The sequence below is a fragment of the Nannobrachium achirus genome (assembly GCF_963921795.1).
Source record: "Nannobrachium achirus genome assembly, chromosome: 1".
NCBI classification, from domain to species: domain Eukaryota; kingdom Metazoa; phylum Chordata; class Actinopteri; order Myctophiformes; family Myctophidae; genus Nannobrachium; species Nannobrachium achirus.
The window spans coordinates 55,779,705-55,800,793 of record NC_137810.1 but is presented as its reverse complement, the minus strand read 5'-3'; the positions used below and the strand labels follow the sequence as shown (position 1 = coordinate 55,800,793).

General features: G+C 40.1%; 2 protein-coding genes and 1 long non-coding RNA gene across 6 annotated transcripts; 1 reads left to right on the top strand and 2 right to left on the bottom strand.

Moving 5' to 3' along the window:
* Positions 1–299: 299 nt before the first annotated feature.
* LOC308281295 lies at positions 300–2,992 on the bottom strand. Of its 2 annotated transcripts, none has more exons than XR_013961829.1 (5): positions 2,765–2,992; positions 2,427–2,559; positions 1,552–1,694; positions 586–768; positions 300–493 (listed from the first exon to the last, which is right to left on the bottom strand). It is a non-coding gene; the product is annotated as an uncharacterized lncRNA (long non-coding RNA). The 2 variants fall into 2 exon arrangements; XR_013961830.1 differs by having other exon boundaries at positions 586–765.
* Positions 2,993–5,678: 2,686 nt separating this feature from the next.
* On the bottom strand, positions 5,679–16,011 carry gpx4a (glutathione peroxidase 4a). Of its 3 annotated transcripts, none has more exons than XM_080725784.1 (7): positions 15,880–16,011; positions 11,528–11,622; positions 11,044–11,188; positions 10,615–10,766; positions 8,716–8,740; positions 8,349–8,408; positions 5,679–6,067 (listed from the first exon to the last, which is right to left on the bottom strand). In XM_080725784.1, exons 1-7 carry the CDS (start codon positions 15,949–15,951, stop codon positions 6,035–6,037), a joined length of 582 nt encoding a protein of 193 aa, XP_080581910.1. In that variant the 5' UTR covers positions 15,952–16,011; the 3' UTR covers positions 5,679–6,034. The 3 variants fall into 3 exon arrangements, with proteins under 3 accessions (XP_080581910.1, XP_080581909.1, XP_080581911.1); XM_080725783.1 differs by having other exon boundaries at positions 15,853–15,975; XM_080725785.1 differs by lacking the exon at positions 15,880–16,011 and adding an exon at positions 13,509–13,768.
* Positions 16,012–17,321: 1,310 nt separating this feature from the next.
* Positions 17,322–20,511, top strand: polr2eb (RNA polymerase II, I and III subunit E, b). The gene is made up of 8 exons (XM_080725063.1): positions 17,322–17,473; positions 17,989–18,163; positions 18,279–18,394; positions 19,209–19,289; positions 19,388–19,446; positions 19,687–19,765; positions 20,093–20,165; positions 20,336–20,511. Exons 1-7 carry the CDS (start codon positions 17,417–17,419, stop codon positions 20,156–20,158), a joined length of 633 nt encoding a protein of 210 aa, XP_080581189.1. The 5' UTR covers positions 17,322–17,416; the 3' UTR covers positions 20,159–20,165; positions 20,336–20,511.
* Positions 20,512–21,089: the final 578 nt, after the last annotated feature.

The following is a 21,089-nucleotide window of genomic DNA, read 5'->3' as shown; positions in this document are numbered from 1 at the left end:
AAAATAGTTCCAAAGAACTCCTCAAGGTTTTAACTCAATATCTTTATTTTCCAACTTTTTCATTAGTTGTCTTTGTTGAAGAGTTGGTCATCAGGTTGTAAACCTTCAAAACAGAGGGTTAACAACCTAGCCATTTTCAGGCATGTCTTTTAAATCACAATGTTTTCAAATAATTCAAGTAGTAAACGTCTTCAAATAAAGTTTTTAAACAACGTTTTTAAACATTAAGTATTGTGAAGTCTGAACCCAAACCAGCACACGGAAACAGTTCTCAAGGTGAAAACGCAATAAGCGTTGTTTTATTCAAGGGGGCGTTCCTCTAAAACATGAAATAAAGTTCTTCCCAAAACCGGGGCTTTTAACTCAAAATATGCTACTTTCCAGAACTTAACAAACAGGGGTTACATTCGAAACACATGTTTCACAGTATGCCGTTGCTTCCATTAACACATGCCATTTCTCTTCCAAGATTCAGATGCGGCTCCTAATTTGCCTACAATGGGAACAGATAGAACCACCATTAGCAATGTGGCAAAATACAGAGCAAATGTGCGACAGAGGAGAACATAGTGGAGTTTTGCTTACTGCTCGATGGAAGAGTCCCTTCGAGAGCCAGCTACACAGTGAAGCAGAGCTCGGTGGTTAAGAGCAAAAACATTTGGATTGCCTGACTCGGAGAAGCTGTGTTGCGGCCAGGTGCTGACAAATCAAACTGATTGAGAATGAAATTGGACTAGCACCATAGGCCCCTGGCTCCACCAGTAGCTGCTAGAACAATGACAGTAATACGTATTACAGATTAACCACGTAGTTACACGGAATCGTGGACTACAGAATATATGTCAACCCCTTTCCTTGTTCACCTTTGCACATGCATATTACCAGTAAGACTCCCTAATTGGGAGATAAGTGACCGTCAGGTCGCATACACAAACTTTAGAAGGCAATCGTAGCCAATCAGGAGGTAACATGGGAAATTCATGTTGATGAAATGACTTGAGATACTGTGTACCGCTTTGCGTGTTTTTAAGGAAAAATCTGTAGTGTTGAAAAATGTGTTTTGCAAAAATCGGTCTGATGGTGCTGCTATAAGAGGGGCATGTGAGAAATCAGGGATGGAGGTTGTGATTTGACAATCAATTTGCGTGATTTTAGGCCAAAATCTGTAGGAGCGTTGTTCAAAAATATGTTTTGCAAGAATCGGCCTCATGGTGGCGCTGGAGGGCCATGTGAGAAATCAGGCTGCCAAGGAGTGTGTGCAAAGTTTGGCATGGATAGGGACAACGATGGCAGAGATATGAGTAGGGCAAAAGTGTGATGTCACACGGACAGACTGCCAGCCGGTGGAGGTTTTGATAGTAACTGCGACCTAACAGTCGCAATAATAGTCACATTTCTTTAGTTAAATGCTTACATTAAAGAAAGATGAGGCCACACTCCCAAACAATAGTGGACACAGGCAATCCACAACTGCACAGTCCTGGCAATATAAAACACATTCTCACTGTAAACCATAGACCAAAATAACAAAACACAAGCAAACAGTCTTACCGGTTAACAGAGCAGCACACATCCTCCTCTCTACATCATGCAACCAGCAGTGTTTTGCTTCAACTGTTCTTCAGGTGGATTCAATCAGCCGACACCCAACAAGCAGCCATCTTAGCTGCTGCATTCTGGGAAATGTAGTGTTTCTGAAAACCAAACAAAGCCATCAGTTAGATTCAGTTCACATGCAAAAAACATGGCCTGGATAAATAAAAAAAGAAAAATCAACTAATCAGCCGATCTACAAGGTTAAAACAAAATAAAGTCAACAGATCTGCTGATTTGGAGGTTGTGATTTGCCATCCAATTCGCGTGATTGTAGGCCAATATCTGTAGGAGCAGTGTTGTAAAATGTGTTTTGCAAAAATCTGTCTGATGGTGGCGCTAGAGAGGGGCATGTGTGAAATCAGGGACGGAGGTTGTGATTTGACAATCAATTTGCGTGATTTTAGGCCAAAATCTATAGGAGCAGTGTTTACAAATGTTTTGCAAGAATCGGCCTCATGGTGGCGCTGGAGGGCCATGTGAGAAATCAGGCAGCCAAGGAGTGTGTGCAAAGTTTGGCATGGATAGGGGCAATGGTAACGGAGATATGAATAGGGCAAAAGTATGATGTCACACGGACAGAGTGACAGCCGGTGGAGGTTTCGATAGTAACTGCGACCTAACAGTCGCAATAATACTCACATCTCTTTAGTTAAATGCTTACATTAAAGAAAGAGATGAGGCCACACCCCAAACAATAGTGGACACAGGCAATAATTCACAACTGCACACTCCTGACAATATAAAACACATTCTCACTGTAAACCATAGAACCAAAATAACACTGTAAAACGGTAAAAGAGACCATACAAAATACAAGCAAACAGTCTTACCGGGTAACAGAGCAGCGCACACACAGCCTCCTCAACTCAGCAGTGTTTTGCTCAAACTGTTCAGATGGATTCAATCGGCCGACGCCCAACAAGCAACCATCTTAGCTGCTGCATTCTGGGAAATGTAGTTTTTCTGAAAACCAAACAATTAGATTCAGTTCACAGGCAAAAAAACGAAAACAAAAAAATCAACTAATCAGCCCATCTACAAGCTTAAAACAAAATAAAGTCGACAAATCTGCTTATCTACAAGCAATAATTACATTCCCGAAATGAATCTTTTTACATTCCAATCCCAAAACCAGAAACAAACATTTCCGAGCCACATGTTCACTTACCAATTATCTTAGTCACGCAGCCTCAGTGTCAATATCAGAGTTGGTCAGGTGGATCTAAAAGCAATATAGTGTGGGTTAAATATAAATGGAGTAATGCTGTTAGAAATTGGAATAGTCTTGAAATGAAATGTGTACAAACCTGCAGCAGCTCCAATGAGGTTACTGAACAAACTGAAGAAAGACTGTTTTTATACAGGGTGTGGTGATTACGAATGCTCTGCAGCTGTGACTCAGGGACCGTGGTCAAAACATTGCATGTGAAAAATAAGAATATATTCCATTTGAAAAATAAAATAAAATGACTGTAATTCCCTCTGAACCGTGGGTTACAAGTGCACAAGTGCACAGTGCACTAACCTGCATTATTGCAAAGTGTGATTAAAATGTGACTTTGAATGTATGTTTTAGAGGCAGAAGAATAATTTGCCAGCAGCATCAACCATGCTTCCAAACACACTGAGCACGCACGCACGCACGCACGCACGCACACACACACACACACACACCTGTGCCTAACCATTCTGCATTAGAGGTGGGATTTATGGCTCTTTGAAGTGAGACAGTACCATCGATCTGGCTCACTAAAAAGAGCCGTTCAAAAGACTGGCTCATTTGGCTCCTTGTATATTTATATATTTTTAAGAAGAATTTGTTTAAACATGAATCCACAAGGTGGCACCACATTCCTCTGCTGACAGTTGAGATCACAATTTAGTATTTACCCTTTTCGTAAAATGTGTGTGTAAATTAAGCTACCTTGACTTTTGTTATTCATAAAACACCAAAAAAAACAAGCAGGCAACAATGAACTCGCTCCTCCACTTGTTCTCTCTCTCTCACTCACTCACTGTACTCAGTCAGTACTCAGTGGAGTAGCAAGGAGATGTTGAATTGGGGGGAGGGGGTCTCCCCCCCAAATGAACGGCTCTCTACTGCGCGAACCGGATCCCAACGTTCACTTCAAAGAGCCGTTCAAAAGATTTGATTTGTTCGCGAACGTCCCAGCTCTATTCTGCATCTAGCCTAAGGCCCAGATCATGGGAAAACCCTACTCACGTCAGGGTGGGGGGTCCCCAGTTCAAATATGATTCTTTTTGGTTTCAGTGATATTTGGACTTACCCTCTACAGTAGTTCATCATGAAAATGTTACTTTGCATGTATGGAGAGTATGACCTCTATGTATGAGACCCGTGTGCTCAGGAAGGGCAAAGCCATTTCTAGGGATAGAACACACCCATTATACAGTCAATACAACCTTATGCACTCAGGACGACGGTACACAGTACCTGCGTTGAAGGCGAGGGCCTCGAGGACATTTGTCCCCACTAGTATAGGGCTTCTGAACAAACAAGCCCCAGCTCAGTTCCGTGCATAGAGTGTTATGACTGGTAGCCTGTTTTGTATCATGTTGTTAGTGAACTGTGAGTTTGTCTTGTTATTCATGTATTGTGGTGTGTACCATGTTGTCAGTGAATTATGAGTTTTGTCTTGTCATTCATGTATTGTGTATTATGTGTTGTGATTTTGTGTCCTGATGACTGCTTGGTGCAAAAAGAATTTCCGCAAGGACAAATAAAGCATCTATCTATCTATCTATGTTTTAGAGGCAGAAGAATAATTTGCATAAAACTTGCAATGTTGATTGAATTATTAAAAAAGCATGTTTCAATTTTTAAAAAATCCGATCTGACAGATCTTTAGATATTGGTCCAAAGTTCATGTAAAAAAAGTTCCGTGCACGTGACGCGAAAGTTCCGGAATAAAAGCGGGTGTAAGTGTTTTACAAACTGCTCAAAATGGCGGAAAATCTAAGGGCGGAGCTTACTTAACAAAGACACAGATGTCTTCGGCTTGAGTCAAGGCACGCGTGTAAGCAAGTTGCATGTCTTCAAACGAAACAAGGCATGACTTATGCCCCTTTAAAGTTTGAGTTTTCAAACGCTTCGTACAGCGCCCCCCTTTGGCCAATTGGAGTAAGATTGCTTTCAGTGATATTTGGACTAACCCTCTACGTATTTGCCAGATGCCATGAACGTGTCACTTTGCATGTATGATTTAGAGGCAGAAGAATAATTTGCATGAAACTGCAATATACAGTGAATTATTAAAAAATAATGTTTCGCTTTAAAGAAAATCCGCCTAACTTCTCAGACCGTATTGGTCCAAAGTTCATGTAAAAAAAGTTTCGCGCACATTACGCGAAAATCCCAGGAGGAGATACATTTTTACTGTTTTTCATATAATTCAAAATTGTGGGAGAAGTAAAGGTCAGAGGTCAAAAGTCAGAGCGTAAAAGTTGTTCGGCATGAGGAGACGCATAAGTGTATACAGGTTTCATTGCTGTACCTGAAACGGGGCATGAGCTACACCTGTTCAAAGTTGGCATTTTTCAAAGGCTTCCTACAGCGCCACCCTTTGGCCGATTGTTGCGAGCTTCGCGTTTTAGCCGTTTGGCATAGTCCTCTGCCATACTGCCGAGTTTCGTAAAAAGCGACTGCACGGTCTAGCCGCTAGAGAAAAATTGGCGGAAGAATAATAATAATAGTGCTGAAGTCCAATATCAATAAGTGGCCATTTGCCACTTCGTGGCCTTGGCCACTAATAATAGTAATGATGAAGTCCAATAACAATGAGTGGCCTTTTGCCACTTCGTGGCCTTGGCCACTAATAATAATAGTGCTGAAGTCCAATATCAATGAGTGGCCATTTGCCACTTCGTGGCCTTGGCCACTAATGATGAAGTCCAATACCAATAAGTGGCCATTTGCCGCTTCGTGGCCTTGGCCACTAATTATCTGCCATTTTAATATAAACACAGATCTGAACCAATACAGTTATCAATATTCATACAAAACACCTTTGCAATGAAAACAATGTGCTTCCAGCAAAATTAACACAACAATTAAGACAACATTGTCATTAGAACAAAATCTCAGTCGCTTTTATTATGAAAATGATGCTACAATTTAGCTGATTGTTACACTGTGTCGTAAGAGTTACTAATGAGTTCAGGGATTAATCCTCTCTCTCTCCTGTGTACTAAATGGATAAAATGTTGGGGTCCTCCCAGAAGGTTTGCACGCCGTTTTCATCAGGTGTGTCCCATCCGCCAAGCGGGTTTACAGACATACCGTCACTGGTCTGGGGTGGACCCAATCATACCCACTGGTACTTGGAGAGGTAGAGGAGAAAAGGATGATGGCATGTAGAATCAATAAGTTAAGCATTAGCTAGTCAGTCAGTCAGTCAGTCAGTCAGTCAGGATGGATTTAAAGGTAGTTGACAAGGTCCCTCTCCACCACCTGAAAAGAAAGAAACAGAAGAGGAAACCCATTACCATCTCCCACTCAAAGCATTGTAATACACACATTAAAAATAGGATAGATTTGTTAAAATAAGTGTTGAATGGCGCTAGCCTGGGTGCCAGTCTGTTCACTCCGTTCCGCGATTTGTTTTGTCTCTCCACATCACAGTCTGGAAATGATTCAGTTGACTCGTATTTCTGAACCTCCGTTATGACATAGCGAGGTCGTTGCTGATTGGGTGTAGTTCCAACGAATCAGAGTAGGGTTAGGGTAGCTACGTCATCAACCAGCCAATACACACTGGTGTATTTGTCCCGCCCCGTACCAAAGACCAATCGGAAGTCGCGGTGGCTGGAAAGGCGCGTTCTGTGTCCCACCTCACCTTGGAGATACGAGGCTTTCCAGACTGTGATGCATTGCGGAGAGACAAAACAAATCGCGGAACAGAGCGAACAGGCTGGCACCCAGGCTAGAATGGTGCTATATTCTGATAGTAATCATTGCCATAGTGTTTGTTCAGTAGCAGGGGTCTCTCCCCGTATCTCCGCCTCTTTAATAAACAGCAAATACAATATCACTTACCCCACCTAAAGTTACCCTAAAGTTAATACTATTAGATAATGTTCTTTTGTTGTTAGTTTGCCAATTTCCAAGATATCAATGTTACATGACATCTTTAGTTACCAAAAAGACCAGGAGTTTCAATGTCATTGTTTCATTTCCTTTATTCTGTATTCTCTATCCCAGAAATATTCAAGTGATCTGCACTAACCCTCATAAAGTCTGTTTGCATTTAAACCTCTGGCGTCTAGCATTTAGTTTTATAATGCAATTTTGGATCATGGGTGGGATGGCCGATTGTCCCTATCCTTCTGATACAGAAGGATAGGGACAATATAAAGCTTTTGAAGTGCATTTCATTTAAACATTGATTAATTTATCATAGAACAACAGTATTTACGATATGTCATCTGTCAACTAGTGTTCCTGCAGTTTACGTGATTTAGCCTATTTCAAGGGAAAGCTTTGGCCTGCCACGGCCACAAAGTATATAAGGGCAGTTACATTAACCTGATTCATATTTTCTGAAGTCAAGGTCGCACATTTTCCGTAAATACAGGGACAATGGCACAATCACTGAGAGTAGGTGATAGAAACCAAGCTCACCGATTTTACGAGTGACTTGAATCACCGAAGATAACTTATGTGCACAACTTTGGTGGCATTTGACAGTCACAAAAGATGTCTGCTAATAGCCCTACAACAAATAGGTAATGCTGAGAATCGTGATAGTATCCCTCCAGGTTTAAGAGAATAACACACATCTATGATGGTGCATTATAAGGCCAGTGATGTCATTACGTGCGCATCCCGCATCAAAAAGTCATTCAAGTCACCCAGGGACTCATTCATGTCTCATGGTCCTGGGGTCCCGGGGATGTGCCTCCATTGGAGTCCATGTAACACATCTGGTGCCAACCCCGAGTTTCCCGAGTTTGTATTGATACCAACGCTGTGCCAACCCCGAGTTTCCCGAGTTTGGGCCGTTTTTGAAAAAAAATAAATAAATAAAAAAAAAAAAATCAATTTTTTTTTTCCCCAATTTTTTTTTTGGACCTCCAGAAATGTGTTAGGCATGATCGCGATCGCGAAATTGCATGTTTAACCCCCATACCAACCCATTCTTTCAAACATGGCAGCCATGTTTGTTTACATCTGAAGAAAACATAATGGCCCATAAATCATGAATGCCTGAACGGATTTCCAAGCGGATTTTTTTGTTTGAAAGCTGTGAACAGCATCTACACACGTGGTGCATCATCTAGGCATGGGCGTGCACTTTTTACACAATTGCACAATTACATGGAAGTCTATGGTAACCATGGCAACGCGAGACATTGAAGAGAAAAAATCATTGCAACATAAGTGTTAAAATAATTTACCGCGTCGCAGTAAAAGAAAAAAGAATTGTTCACCATTGTTCATGGGTGAAAGCATCCTACTTTACCCTACGTTAACACAAATAAAATCCACGTAGAAAGTCTTAAACAGGCGATAGAAACGTCAATGTTTTGATTCCACCGACGTCCGACGCCATTTTGCGCGCGTAAACTTTATATTGAGGACTCATAAAACTTTTCTGGGACCCATTTGAATGACCACCTGTGGCCCCGGGACCCATTACATTGAAAACCTAGTAACATCACTGTAAGGCCTAACTGTAGTCCAGTTATTCCACTCAGCATTAGATCAAACAAGGAGGTTATTTTCTACGTACACTGGGATCATCCATTGGTCCGTATCTCTTCACCACTTGGCCTTCTCTATTGATGAGAAACTAAAAACAGAGAGTCAGGAGGACATTAGAACATTAAAATGCACATAAACAAAGAATGATGTTCTACAAATTGCTAGTCTTTTCAATGTATAAATAGCATTTACCTTCTGTACATTAATATTATCATAGGAGCAGCCTATAACTATATTCAAAATAATTATAATTATTTCTCTGTACAGGAATGGTATACCATTGCTTTTGCTATGTGAACTCTTGGAACCAGAACAATAGATTATTTGTCAGCTGTGGTGACTCCAGTCACATCTACAAATATTCAAGAGCGACTGAACATAAATACTGTGCTTACCTTGGTGAAATTCCACTTGATACTGCTGCAGGGTTGAAAGAGATAACAAATGTGAGTAGATTATACCAACCACAATGACTACAATGTATCTGTGCTCTAATTATGTATTATTTAAACTGCCATTCAAGATTTGGCAGGGGGGGGGGGAAAGAATAAAGTATAATTTGACAACAGCTACCTAATGATAAAGGAGGATTGGCGTTGCCAAATCTAAATAATTATTACAAGGCCGCACAAGACCACTGGTTTATCTGTGCAATCCATCATACTCCAGATGGAAGGAGATCGAGAGGGATATGGCAGTACAGGTTCCTATACAAGCGATGGTGGGGGAGGATTGGTTAAAGGGGCACTCCACCACTTTTCAACGTTGAATCAATGTTCATATAATTGGTCCTCACTCAAAAATAGCTTTTCTTTTATTTTATTTTTTTTCTCAGAGGAGGGCTGTGGGCAGGTCAGAAACCCATCGTCTTGTGACATCATCGATTGCCAATCCAGCTTATAGAAACTGCAGGCTTTCTATTCCTGAAAAGTTGCAATTTTAAAGTGGAAGCCATTGTTCTCGCGATAATAAAAAACTTTTTTTTTTCAAAAATATTGATTACATTTTTTTTGTTGGAAAATGATGATGTCACAAGACGATGGATTCTGAACTTCCCACAGCTCTCCTAGGAGACTTGGACTTAGTAGAAAAAAATTGTGATATTTTATCATGAACATTAGTGAGGACCTACAGTATTATATGAAGACAGGTTGAAAAGTGGTGAACTACTCCTTTAAGTATCTGAAGGAGAAAGAAGACCAGTGGATGCAAGTGGCCCTACAATATAGCACAATGTAATTGTTGGATCAAATGATATGAAAGAAATTGGAGCAGTGCTACAGTGGTGTGCATTTGATTTGGATTTTGTAGCAAACAGGTTGGATAGCAGGATTAGGGTTTGGAACAGAGGGAAGGCAGGCTCTAACAGTTTACTGTACATTTATCAACAAAAGCGGTGATTAGGAGTTTCCAAGATTTGACAGATAAACATGGTCTAGCCCAGGGGTTTTCAACTGATTGTGAACCAGGGACCACCACCCTGACTAAGAATCAACTTGTGGACCACTGTTGTGTTGGGAGGGGATAAGGGTTTGAGATGCATACATCCCATGTCTATAAATACCACTGTTTCTCAACCAGTGGTCCACAGACTACTAGTGGTCCATGGTATGATTAGGCCTGCAGGTGGTCCATGGGAAAATGTTTTCAAATGGTAATAGATAAATAATGTACCTTTGTAAAAAAAAAAAAAAAAAGGGGGGGGGAAAAGGTTGAGAACCACTATTCCTATCCTTCTTATTCTATTCTCTAACTATATCCAACCTTCCATGAAACTGATCTGATCTGTATCTTATGTATGAGTAAGCAGACATGTGATCATGGCCACATTTCCAAATAATGATGACTCAGACAATCCTTGTTGAGACATCAACGTCAATTCCCAGTAACTGACAACATTGACGCATGGAAGAAAAAAAATAAAGAAATCTCCTCTTTCCTACATTACTAAATGCACGGTCAGGGACCACATGTGATATCTTCAAGGACCACCTGTTGAAAACCCCTGGTCTAGTCAATCAAGATTTTTTTCATAGATACTTACATACTTAAGTGTGCCATCAAATTGAACAAATTGTTAGAAATGACAACATGGATAAGGTCAATCCAGGGCTAATAAAAGTGCTTATAGATGTTAACTCAGAATCATGCTATGGGATCATTTCTAGACTCTATAAGGGAGGGAAACGTTGATATGACAGAGGAGGAATGGGATAAATTGTATAAACAACAATGGGAGACTACCTGAAAAAGTGTTCACTCATTGACCGTTTGCTCATGACCGTACAACTTACTTTCCCAGGAAGCCTCTCCCATTGGGTTGCTCCTTTAGCCACTTCCACAAAGGGTGGGCATCGGCCCCATTCACATCAATCTTACTGAACATAGGAAAGTTAGCATTGTAGCCCTTAGCAAATTCCTTGATCTGGGCTTCAGTGCCAGGTTCCTGGGAAGTAAAACAAAATACAGAATTTTATTATTCAGGTGCTGATTGACATCATGTGCAGTAAGACACAAACAGGCTTAGAACTGTGTCACTTTTGTTATGACATTTATCTTTGACGGTTAACTTTTCAGGTTAATAATTGTATTCATTCTGATAGGTACTAGAATTATGCTTGTGCTGGAATAATAAATAAACAACTTCTATGTTGTGTTACTAATTGCTATATTGATAAGTGCATGGTCCTCTGTATTTGGCAGGTAATTCAGATGTAACCTACCTGCCTCCCAAATTGGTTAGAGGGGAAGGCCAGGATGCTTAAACCTCTCTCAGCGTACTTAGCGTGCATCTCCGCAAACTGAGAGTAGTTTACTGGGGTTTTACCTCATTTAGAGGCAACATTGGTGATGATGACAACATTCCCCCTGAAAACAAGTCAGACACATACTGTAAGGGACTCTGCATATAAAATTGTAAAGACGTACATACTGCACTAATACTGTAGTACACCATTTACAACTGTGAGGATCAACATACTTTAACTATACAGGATGGGTCCAAATACATTATTATTACATTCTTTTTTTATAAATAGATAATTGAAGTGAAAATATTATCCAGTAGTGCATATTAAAACAACAACAACAAAAAAACATCTACAACCGTCAATGAGCAATTTTGAATCAACATGCTGTGACTAACTCACATTAACTGTACAGGAATTTGACCCACTGTCCACTGACTGTTAAAGTCATAAAACTAACCTGTATTTTTCTAGGGATACGACGTTGCCATCAATATCGGTGGCTGAGAAGTCATAAATAGATGTGGCTCTCTGCCATTCCTCTGTTGGGTTACTCTGTGTAGGAGACAACATAGAAAGGAAGATAAGAGGGGGGGAAAGAATCACACCCAGTGTGAAGTGAGCAGCGCTTTTTACGAGTTAATTTCATTAAGTGTCCCACGAAGCTTGTGTGTGACATAGTGTGGGACATACCTATACATACAAACAGACAGACAGACAAAGACAGATGTAGGAGAAACACAAGCCTGTTTCATACTCGAAAACACATTTATTGAGTACACGCCACGGTATCAATAAGCTTTGGGCTTATCAAGCCTGTTATCGAGCATATACTGTAGCGTCCCATGACATCATGTTTAATCAATCAAGACAAGAGGCGATCAAGAAATGATTACAGTAGTACTAATGTAAAGCCATTTAACACTTATTGCCCATTAATGAATGGTTGTTTTAATGATAGGCACAATTGTTTTTTTACTTTTGTTAATTGATGGTGGTCAGCCACAAGAACTGGCCGATAAAAAAAAAGATACCAGTTCTGTTCAGAATTTGTCGTCTCACGTCTTTCCACAAAATATTAGAAAACAATAGGGATGGTCCGATCAGGTTTTTTGGAACCGATCACCGAGCACCGATCACAAATGTTTGATCACCCGATACCGATCAATCACCGATCCGATCAAGTTATTATTTATATTTTCTAAATGTTAATGTTTTAACTTTAATTCATTCATTCACTCATGAATTCATTTATATATTTACCAGCATTACTATGTATTTATTATCATAGCAGTAACTAATTATTCCTTCAGCACTGTGGAAATCAATACCCCAAAATGGCCTCAAGTGGGCATACTGAACGGCTGGTTGATCGGATGCACCGATCGGATCGGATCTGTGAATTTACCTTTTGATCTAAACCACCGATTATCACCGATCACGCTTTGATCAGCCCGATCCGATCCATTGCCGATTGATCGGTAACATCTCTAGAAAACAATCAATAGTGGGCTCTATAAAATCCCGGCTCAATAAGCGGGATCGTTAAGGTGCTCATTATCAATACAAATTAACGAGCTCCATCCCTAGAAGTGAGTGGTGCTTTTTATGAGTTCATTTCATTAAGCGTCCCACGAAGCTTGGCCAATTAATGAGCCAAGTGTGGGACATGTACATGAACAGACAAAGCCAGATGTAGGAGCGGTTAACACCGCTCAAAAAAGGGTTTAACAACAACTTTGGGGGAGTTAGTTCGAACTTCTTCCTAAGGTGGAAGATCTGACAGTGTGTGCAGGTAGGTGGACACATGCCAATATCCACATATTTGCTGCACAGTGAGTCAGTGACTATAGCTTATGCAATGCAAGATGTGAGCCAAAATCTGTGCCCTTATCTCTGCATCTGATTTCATATGAAGGTTCACCTTAAAAACAGTTACACGTATTTCATCTCCACAACATACTATCCATTTCAAATACCAGCCTACAAAAACACATTCACAAGTGTAGGCAGCTCCAGACCGCTGGCGTAGTGGTCCGAGCACTTAAATCCAATGTATCCTGACAGCACGTCGCGGGTTCGAGTGTCACTCCCCATCTCTCTCTCTGTTTCCTGTCTGTACTATCAATAAAGGCATATAAAAAAGCCCCAAAATAGATACAAATATATTTTTTAAGTGTAGGCAGATGGCACTTTGCATTCACATAATTCACAAGTGCCTCTCTGATCCCCTGTATCACAAATTACAATGTTCAGTTTCATACAGATAATTTAGCTTGGCAAGAAACAAACACTCACACTAGTAGCCTACTTTTTAACGCATTAGTCCCAACACTGGTCTAAATACAAATAGATGATTGAAGTGAAAATATTATTCAGTCAGGGTTGCATATTACAAAACATTGAAACGGATTAATTCTAACCTGTTCAACTGGTCTTACCATAGTCTGCAACAAGACAGAGAAGAGAATGGTGGGCCCTAGCAGCAGACGCATGACTGCCTTTCAGTAAGGCCTACTGAGAAGGCAGAAAGTACGTGGTATCTCCAACCCTGAGTGACTTCACCAGCTGTCCACAGTCCCTATAGCTGCTACTGACTGCTACTCGCTGCTACAAAAGGCACATAATTGAGTATCTATATTTACGAGGCTCAGGTGATGATTAACACAACAGATAAATGGACTGTGACTCGATCAACCACACGTCTGCAGTGGTCCACAGTCCACAACTGTTCACACAGGCTGCATGTGCTTATCTCCTCTTAGAGGCATGAGACATAGTCGGAAAACTAATTACATCAGACATAATGCCTGAAGTGAGTAAGTGACCCACTAAGTATGTTTTTACAATTACATTGTTGTTTAACCACTTAAACTGTATACTCTGTTGGCCCCCATGGATCTATACTTGGCCCCCTCCTTTTCTCCCTCTACACCAACTATCTTTAGCAATAATATCTCACGTTGTGAGCTTGTGGATCGGTTAATATTTCTGCAGAATGTTTGCCTCTTTAGGGCAAATGTTATCCTATTACAACAACACGTGTGGAAGTAGAATAGTGATGCTAGGGTTCAAGAGGTTAAACAAACAAATAGGCCTACTGTACACTGGGGACAACATACAACATATACTACTGTATACACACTATAGGGGCTTACTCTTGTGGCATAGCAAATGAATGTTACAGGGTCCAGGAAGAATATTATGCAAAGAGAGATGATCCTCTAGCTGTAAGGCCTTGCATGACCTATCATTGCACAAGTGTTCTTTAACAAAGTATCAAGCCCATGTCATGTGAGAATTACTGCTGATCCTGTACATACAGTCAGGCTACATGACTCAGTGTTTTATTTCACAACATCTCCACCCACTTCCTTTGGGATTTATGGGGCGAATGAATGAGTGTAGCAACACAGTATTTGTTTTGGAACAGACACATCTTATCTTTTTCTGTCGTAGTGACATTATCCTGCATCATATCATGTGTCCCTAATCCAAATCAGGTTCTCCAATAGGGTCAGGGGGTCTCACGATCCACATTGCTAACTCAATAAAGTATTGAAATATATTAAGAATGTGCTTATCATGTGTCTACACTGTCTAGCACATGTCAAATGGCAACTCAATGGCATTTGACATAGCTCAGGGGTAGAGAAACGAAGGGTTCCCAGTTCGAATCTGGGCTCCCCCTGAGTTAATGTCGAAGACTCTGAACCCCTAATTGCTCCCGGTGAGTAGGTTAGTGCCTTGCATGGTTTCCTCCGCCACCGGTGTATGAATGTGTGGGTGAATGTAATGCACAATCTATGTAAAGCGCCTTGGATAAAAGCGCTATATAAATGCACCATTTGCCATTTAATAGAATTCCATACCATTTCTCTCACAGTGAACAAAACAAAGTGAGATGCCAGAGGGAGTGCCAGTCAGTACCAGGCAGAGCCTTGCTCAACATGGCTAGTGATAGGGTAATAAGTTAACATGTCCTAATCTGATTTAGGATGGATTATTTCCGATCACGACTCTGAGCCTCGCCTCAATAAAACAATCTATAACTCAGTAGTACCCTGCAAAATGCTTAATAATTAGATTTTCTTTGGTAAACAACTGCATAAGAAACAGTCAATATTTGCTTATAATAATATTATAATTAATAATATTCTTAATGCAAAATGGTCACATAATTCTGCCATGATGTCATGCAAGTAAACTGCTCAGGATGTGTGGTTGAATGAGATAAGCTGTTGACTCTGACATAAACAAACTTGAAATGTTTTATCTTGTACAGACAACTAGAGCATGATTGCGCAAGCTTGAGAACATATTCTGTCACTGCATTTTAAAGAATTATACATTTATCAGAGAAAACCTGCAGTTGTCAACTGAAGGAAGAATAATTTGTGTATGATTAAAAGCTACATATACAGTATATACTGTATTGATTTGGGATATATCTATTCTGCCCACATCATATTCATCAGGAGTAACAACTAAAAAGCAAATAATTTAATAAAAAAAATATCAAGGGTGAAAACATGGCTTACAGTATGTGTCACTTTAGCCTGGCCTATAATTATGTGGTTTTAAAGCTGCTATTGTGGTAAAAGAAAGCTGTAGACTGGGCTGTAGTCTGTACACACACCCATGGCATGGGATGTAACGGTACTAACATTAACACATAACACAAGTGGTTAAACATCAACTTTACAGCAAAAAGCTACATTTATGAAAGGACAAATCATCACTGAACCTACTGAACATGCAAGACATAATTATTGATTGTATTACCGTTGTCAATAAAAAATAGTACAATACCATCGCAATCAGCACTCCACAGCAGCTGCTCGCCAAAGCCCCTAACATAAAAAGTCGATAGAATGGCTTCATTTTGACAAACCCTGCTGTATGATCAGCGGAGTGCACGAAAAAATTAAGAAATGTGCGGTGCGCGTGCACTGCACACCCGACCAGCGTAAGCTGCTTACTACCGGTTGTCAATTTAGAAAATAAAAGTCAACTAAAACCATGGGTGTGAGTGTGACTGCTGTGACATCCCCACTTCCACTGTAAATATGTTCTATTTCTTTTTATTTAATTTTCCTTTTCTTTTTTATCTTCTTTATGATAGCTTTTTCCCCTTTTGTTATTGATGATATGTCAAGATGCATAGTACTGTGTTGAGTGTTCTATCCATCTGTCATTCATTCAATGTTAATTATAATACATAAAGGGTTCCTGGGTAAATAAGCCGTAAAGCTTACTAGGATCTCCTTTTTGTGAACCTTGTACCATTACTTCCTTGAATAATGTCGTCAATCAATCAATCAATCAATCAATCAATCAATCAAACAAACAAACAAACAAACAAACAAACATATTAGCACGTCACACTCACACTGTTTTTATATTAACACAGTTGTCACTTGTCATTATTTGCACTTGAGTTTTTTATGGACAACGTCATAATCTCGTGTTTTCCTTCAACTTTTGCTTCTGAACAAATACAAATAAAAGGTGCGACGTAGTATCGGTCGCCCAACCAACACCTTTATTTTGAAATCCATTGCTCGGAAGTCAACTGGCGTTTAGAATTAGAATACCAATCATAACAATAGTACTAAAGTCCCTCTCGCTGTTTGCTTTAAGCCCACATTTATAAACTAACAAAGGGAACATTTTCGGTGGCGAAATCCATTCATATTTTGTCCTCATAGTGTAATTTAATTTTTTTCTGGTGCGGCTATTTACTTACTTAAAACAACGTTTAATTACGAAAGGCTTTGTTTTGGTAAACTACCTCCGCCCCACACACACAAATCAATTAATTAATATAAATATATTAGATTTCTATTTTAATCCTTTTTGTTTTGTTTTTTGGGATCATCTCCATCTGAGTCGCTCAGTGATGACAGCTGTACGTACAGCTATTATTCCTACCGTAGGAGACGCCGTTTGAAGGAGCGCTCGTTTTATTGTCCACGACAGGCTTGAGTGGCCGCGAAGAGCGGGCCAGGGCCGCATCTACCGACACCGGCGGAGCGCCGCGCGAGTTACGAAGCCGTGGTGATTACGGCCTGGGCAAGCCCACGATAAACGCATTCACACCCGCCCGCGCAGTCCAAGTGACCACAGCCGAGCGCTCCAGAACTCCGCTCCAGCCAATCACAGGCCGCGCTTTCTAATTTATGCACACGCGTCTCCTATGGTAGGAAGTGACACTCGCGTACGTACACGACGTCATCATCAGTTCGCGACGATAACGGAAACGTGAGCAGCACACAATCACATCACAGAGAGTTGAACAAAAACCTAATTTAATCAAAGTCCCCATCATACAATCACTTAAAAGGAGATGGATGATGAAGAAGAAACCTACAGGCTCTGGAAAATCCGTAAAACTATCATGCAGGTAGCCTACGTCTTAAAAAGGAATTAAACGTCGTTAGGCCCGTGCTGTTGTATGAATGTGATTTCATCACAAGCTGCAGAGTAGCAGCTACTACTACATTACATCTAGTCGTTTCGATCTAACATGCAAATATGAATGAACATGTTAATTGTATGTTAATAGTTTTAAGGTTGAATTGACATATTAAGGCAACATTGTAGGTATTCATATAATATTATAGAATATGGCTGCTCAGACTTATGTCTTTACAGAACAGGATATTTAGTTTGCTTCATGGTAAACCACTGTTCCTCAAAAAAAAATAAACAAGGGCTCCCCTTACTCTGACAGTGTACAAATGGAACCAAATGGACCCTAACGGGTACGTTTGGTTCCATTTGTACACTGTCAGAGTTACAGACTTGTATGGAGCAATTTTAGACCCCCTAACCTAAAGGTTAGACCGAGTCCCTGGAATGGAATCTACTTTGAGAACCACTGTGCTAAACCAACCCACTGTTGTCTGTGCTTTCCAGTTGTGTCATGACCGAGGCTATCTGGTGACCCAGGACGAGTTGGACCAGACCCTGGATGAATTTAAGAGTCAGTTTGGTGACAAGCCCAGCGAGGGTCACCCCAGACGGACAGATCTCACTGTTCTGGTCGCACACAATGACGACCCCACAGACCAGATGTTTGTTTTCTTTCCTGGTAGGTTCATGACCAATTGTAAAAAATGCCTCAGGGCAACTATGACCGTGTTAAACAAGTCGTTATCTAGGCAAGAAGATAACATCAGTGTTGTTAATGTCTCTTCACCTATCAGAGGAACCCAAGGTGGGAATCAAAACCATCAAGATGTACTGTCAGAGGATGCAGGAGGAGAACATCACACGTGCCATCATTGTTGTTCAGATGGGCATGACGCCATCGGCCAAGCAGGTAAAACATCAATGATGTATATTACTTAATGATAACTCTAACATCGAAGTAAACTTCTGACTTCTATTGTACCATAACCACTTAAACCATATACTGTATTATGTGTACTTGGTGGGCCACTTGATACTTTTTGGTTCCCTCCCTTTTTCCCCATTACACCAAATCTCTTTGTCAGAAATAGCCGATTTACATGCTCACACAGCTTTGTTTCAATGTGTTGTGAGCTTGTAGATCTGCTATTGCACTGTTTCCCAAACCTTTCGACGCAAAAGAGAGATTAGACGTTTTCCCGGGACCCAAACTAGTGAAACTAGCAGATCTACAAACACACAACGCGCCGCTTCGTGCAGCGAGCTTGTAGATAGGCTATTTTCACTACTTCTTAATTATTATATATTTTTAATTTAAGGAATTTCTTAGATTTGTTTGTTTGTTTTTAAAAAGTATATATATATTTTTTAATATATTAAAAATATTGCCTTTTGAAATACTGTGTGTGTATATATATATATATATATATATATATATATATATATATCATCTTTTAATGTAGGAAAATAAAACAGATTTTTCCTCGAGTCGTGCCCTATAAAAATCGGTCTGTGATTCACAAATGGGTCCCGACCCACTGCTTGGGAAACAGTGTGCTATTGTAATAGGGATGCAAGTGCTCATGTATTGGGATGGTATTGGGATGGTATCATATTAAAGTCTAATTAGCATATTAGACTTTCACCCTGTTTTGAGATTTATGTTTTTTGAATATATAGATAAGTATGTCTAATAATTTCTGGGCATATATTTCTATATTCAGTCTCTGGTCGACATGGCCCCCAAATACATCCTGGAACAGTTTCTGCAGCAAGAGCTGCTCATTAACATCACAGAACATGAGGTAAACGACACGTTGTTTTGACTCTTTTTCACTGCCGTCCCGTTATGCACAAATAGAGAAATAAAGTATATAGTGATGATGTTCTTCCTGTCTTTCAGCTTGTTCCTGAACACATTGTCATGTCAAAAGAGGAAGTGGTCGAACTACTGGCAAGATAGTATCTTTTCACACTTCTGCTTTAAAAGTTGATTGAAGGGGAGGGAAGATGTGTATTTTACCGTATGCTTCACAACCCATCGTTGTATTATTTATAATGAAACAGAAAAGCTGTCTAGATTCAGCTGAAGGAATTGACAGTATGTGACACGTCTGCTACTGATATTTATCCATACAAGCCAGGTGGCCAGGTGGGTACTGGGTACATGTTTCTTGCTATTCCTTTACACTTAAACCTCAGCAAACTGAAGGAGAGTCAACTACCAAGGATCCAGGCAGGGGACCCCGTGGCTCGCTACTTTGGCCTGAAAAGAGGACAGGTAACCAAACTATGATGTACACATGCTAGCAGTAGAACTATTTATTCTGCTGACATTATACCTGCCAACTTTGTTCACGTTTTCAGAAATATGGATTCATGACCCCTGAATTGTCTTCTTTCAATTGCATTGTTTGTGTTTTGAGGCCACAGGGACCATATTAGCCAGTTTTGGCCATGGTGCCTTTTGCTGTTTATAGTCTTTAGGTGACCATCATCTCTGTTGTACCATTCCAACAAAGTGATGAAGACCATTCCATTTAAACCTGCGTATATCTAAAGTTGTCGTACTTTAGAGAAAATGACTGACATTAACTTTCTTTTCCAGGTAGTAAAGATCATCAGGCCTAGTGAGACCGCTGGGCGGTATATTACATACAGACTGGTACAGTGACAGCAAAGACAAGTGAGTATCGCTATTAGTTTCGACATGTTTTGAATATGTAAAGCAAATTGCCTGTGAGTTACAGTATTACAGTAGTAGTGTCACTGTTTGTACAACTAAACGTCTGGAATCGATCTCTTATGCTTTCTAATGAAAGGTTTGAAAATGCTTTTGTATGTTTTCCAGATATCTTCGTGTTCATAGTAAAGGAAACTGAAGATGGAACATAAATTCTCTGGAATATTCCTTTAGCCCAAGTGTTTTCTATAATATACTATTTAGTTCTTGTTCTATTTAGATTTGTTCCTTTTGTCATTTTTTTTCCCTTTGTAATTATTTTGTAAAATAAACCAAAAACTTAATTACATGGCTGACATGAATGTTTTCACTAGTTCACTCCTTGGTTAGAATATTTCAAGGGTAATCTTCATATAAACCAACATTTTAAATGCCTACCTTCTTTCTCCAATGGAATGCCATGCTGAAAGCTGCTTCAACTGCAAGCAGACCCAAAGTAGATCTGAATTGACGTTATTCACTTCCCCTACATCAGCTAGGCATGACCATAAATACTTGAGGTTGTAAGCAGTGGTGTGATATTGATTTTAGAAGTGTGGGTCCTCTAAATTCACGACGTCATGCGTGCACACTGTTTTTTATTGTTAGTGTGTGCAGCAAAATAAGTGTGGGCTCGCCGAGCCCACGGCATCTCACCCCTGGTTGTAAGGTTTGTAAAGCCCTACAGTCTATTGTACACATTGAAAACAAATGTCTCTATGGCGACAGTGGAAGTATTTTGTTATGCATCAAGAGAACGATATATGGTTCACTCAGTAATAGTTGCTGCCAGCATGGCATTTGTATAGAGAGGTGGTGCCCTAGTTTGGTACTGTTTTTGTGTCTTGGAGTCAACATTACTCGAATAGACGCCCACAGGTGT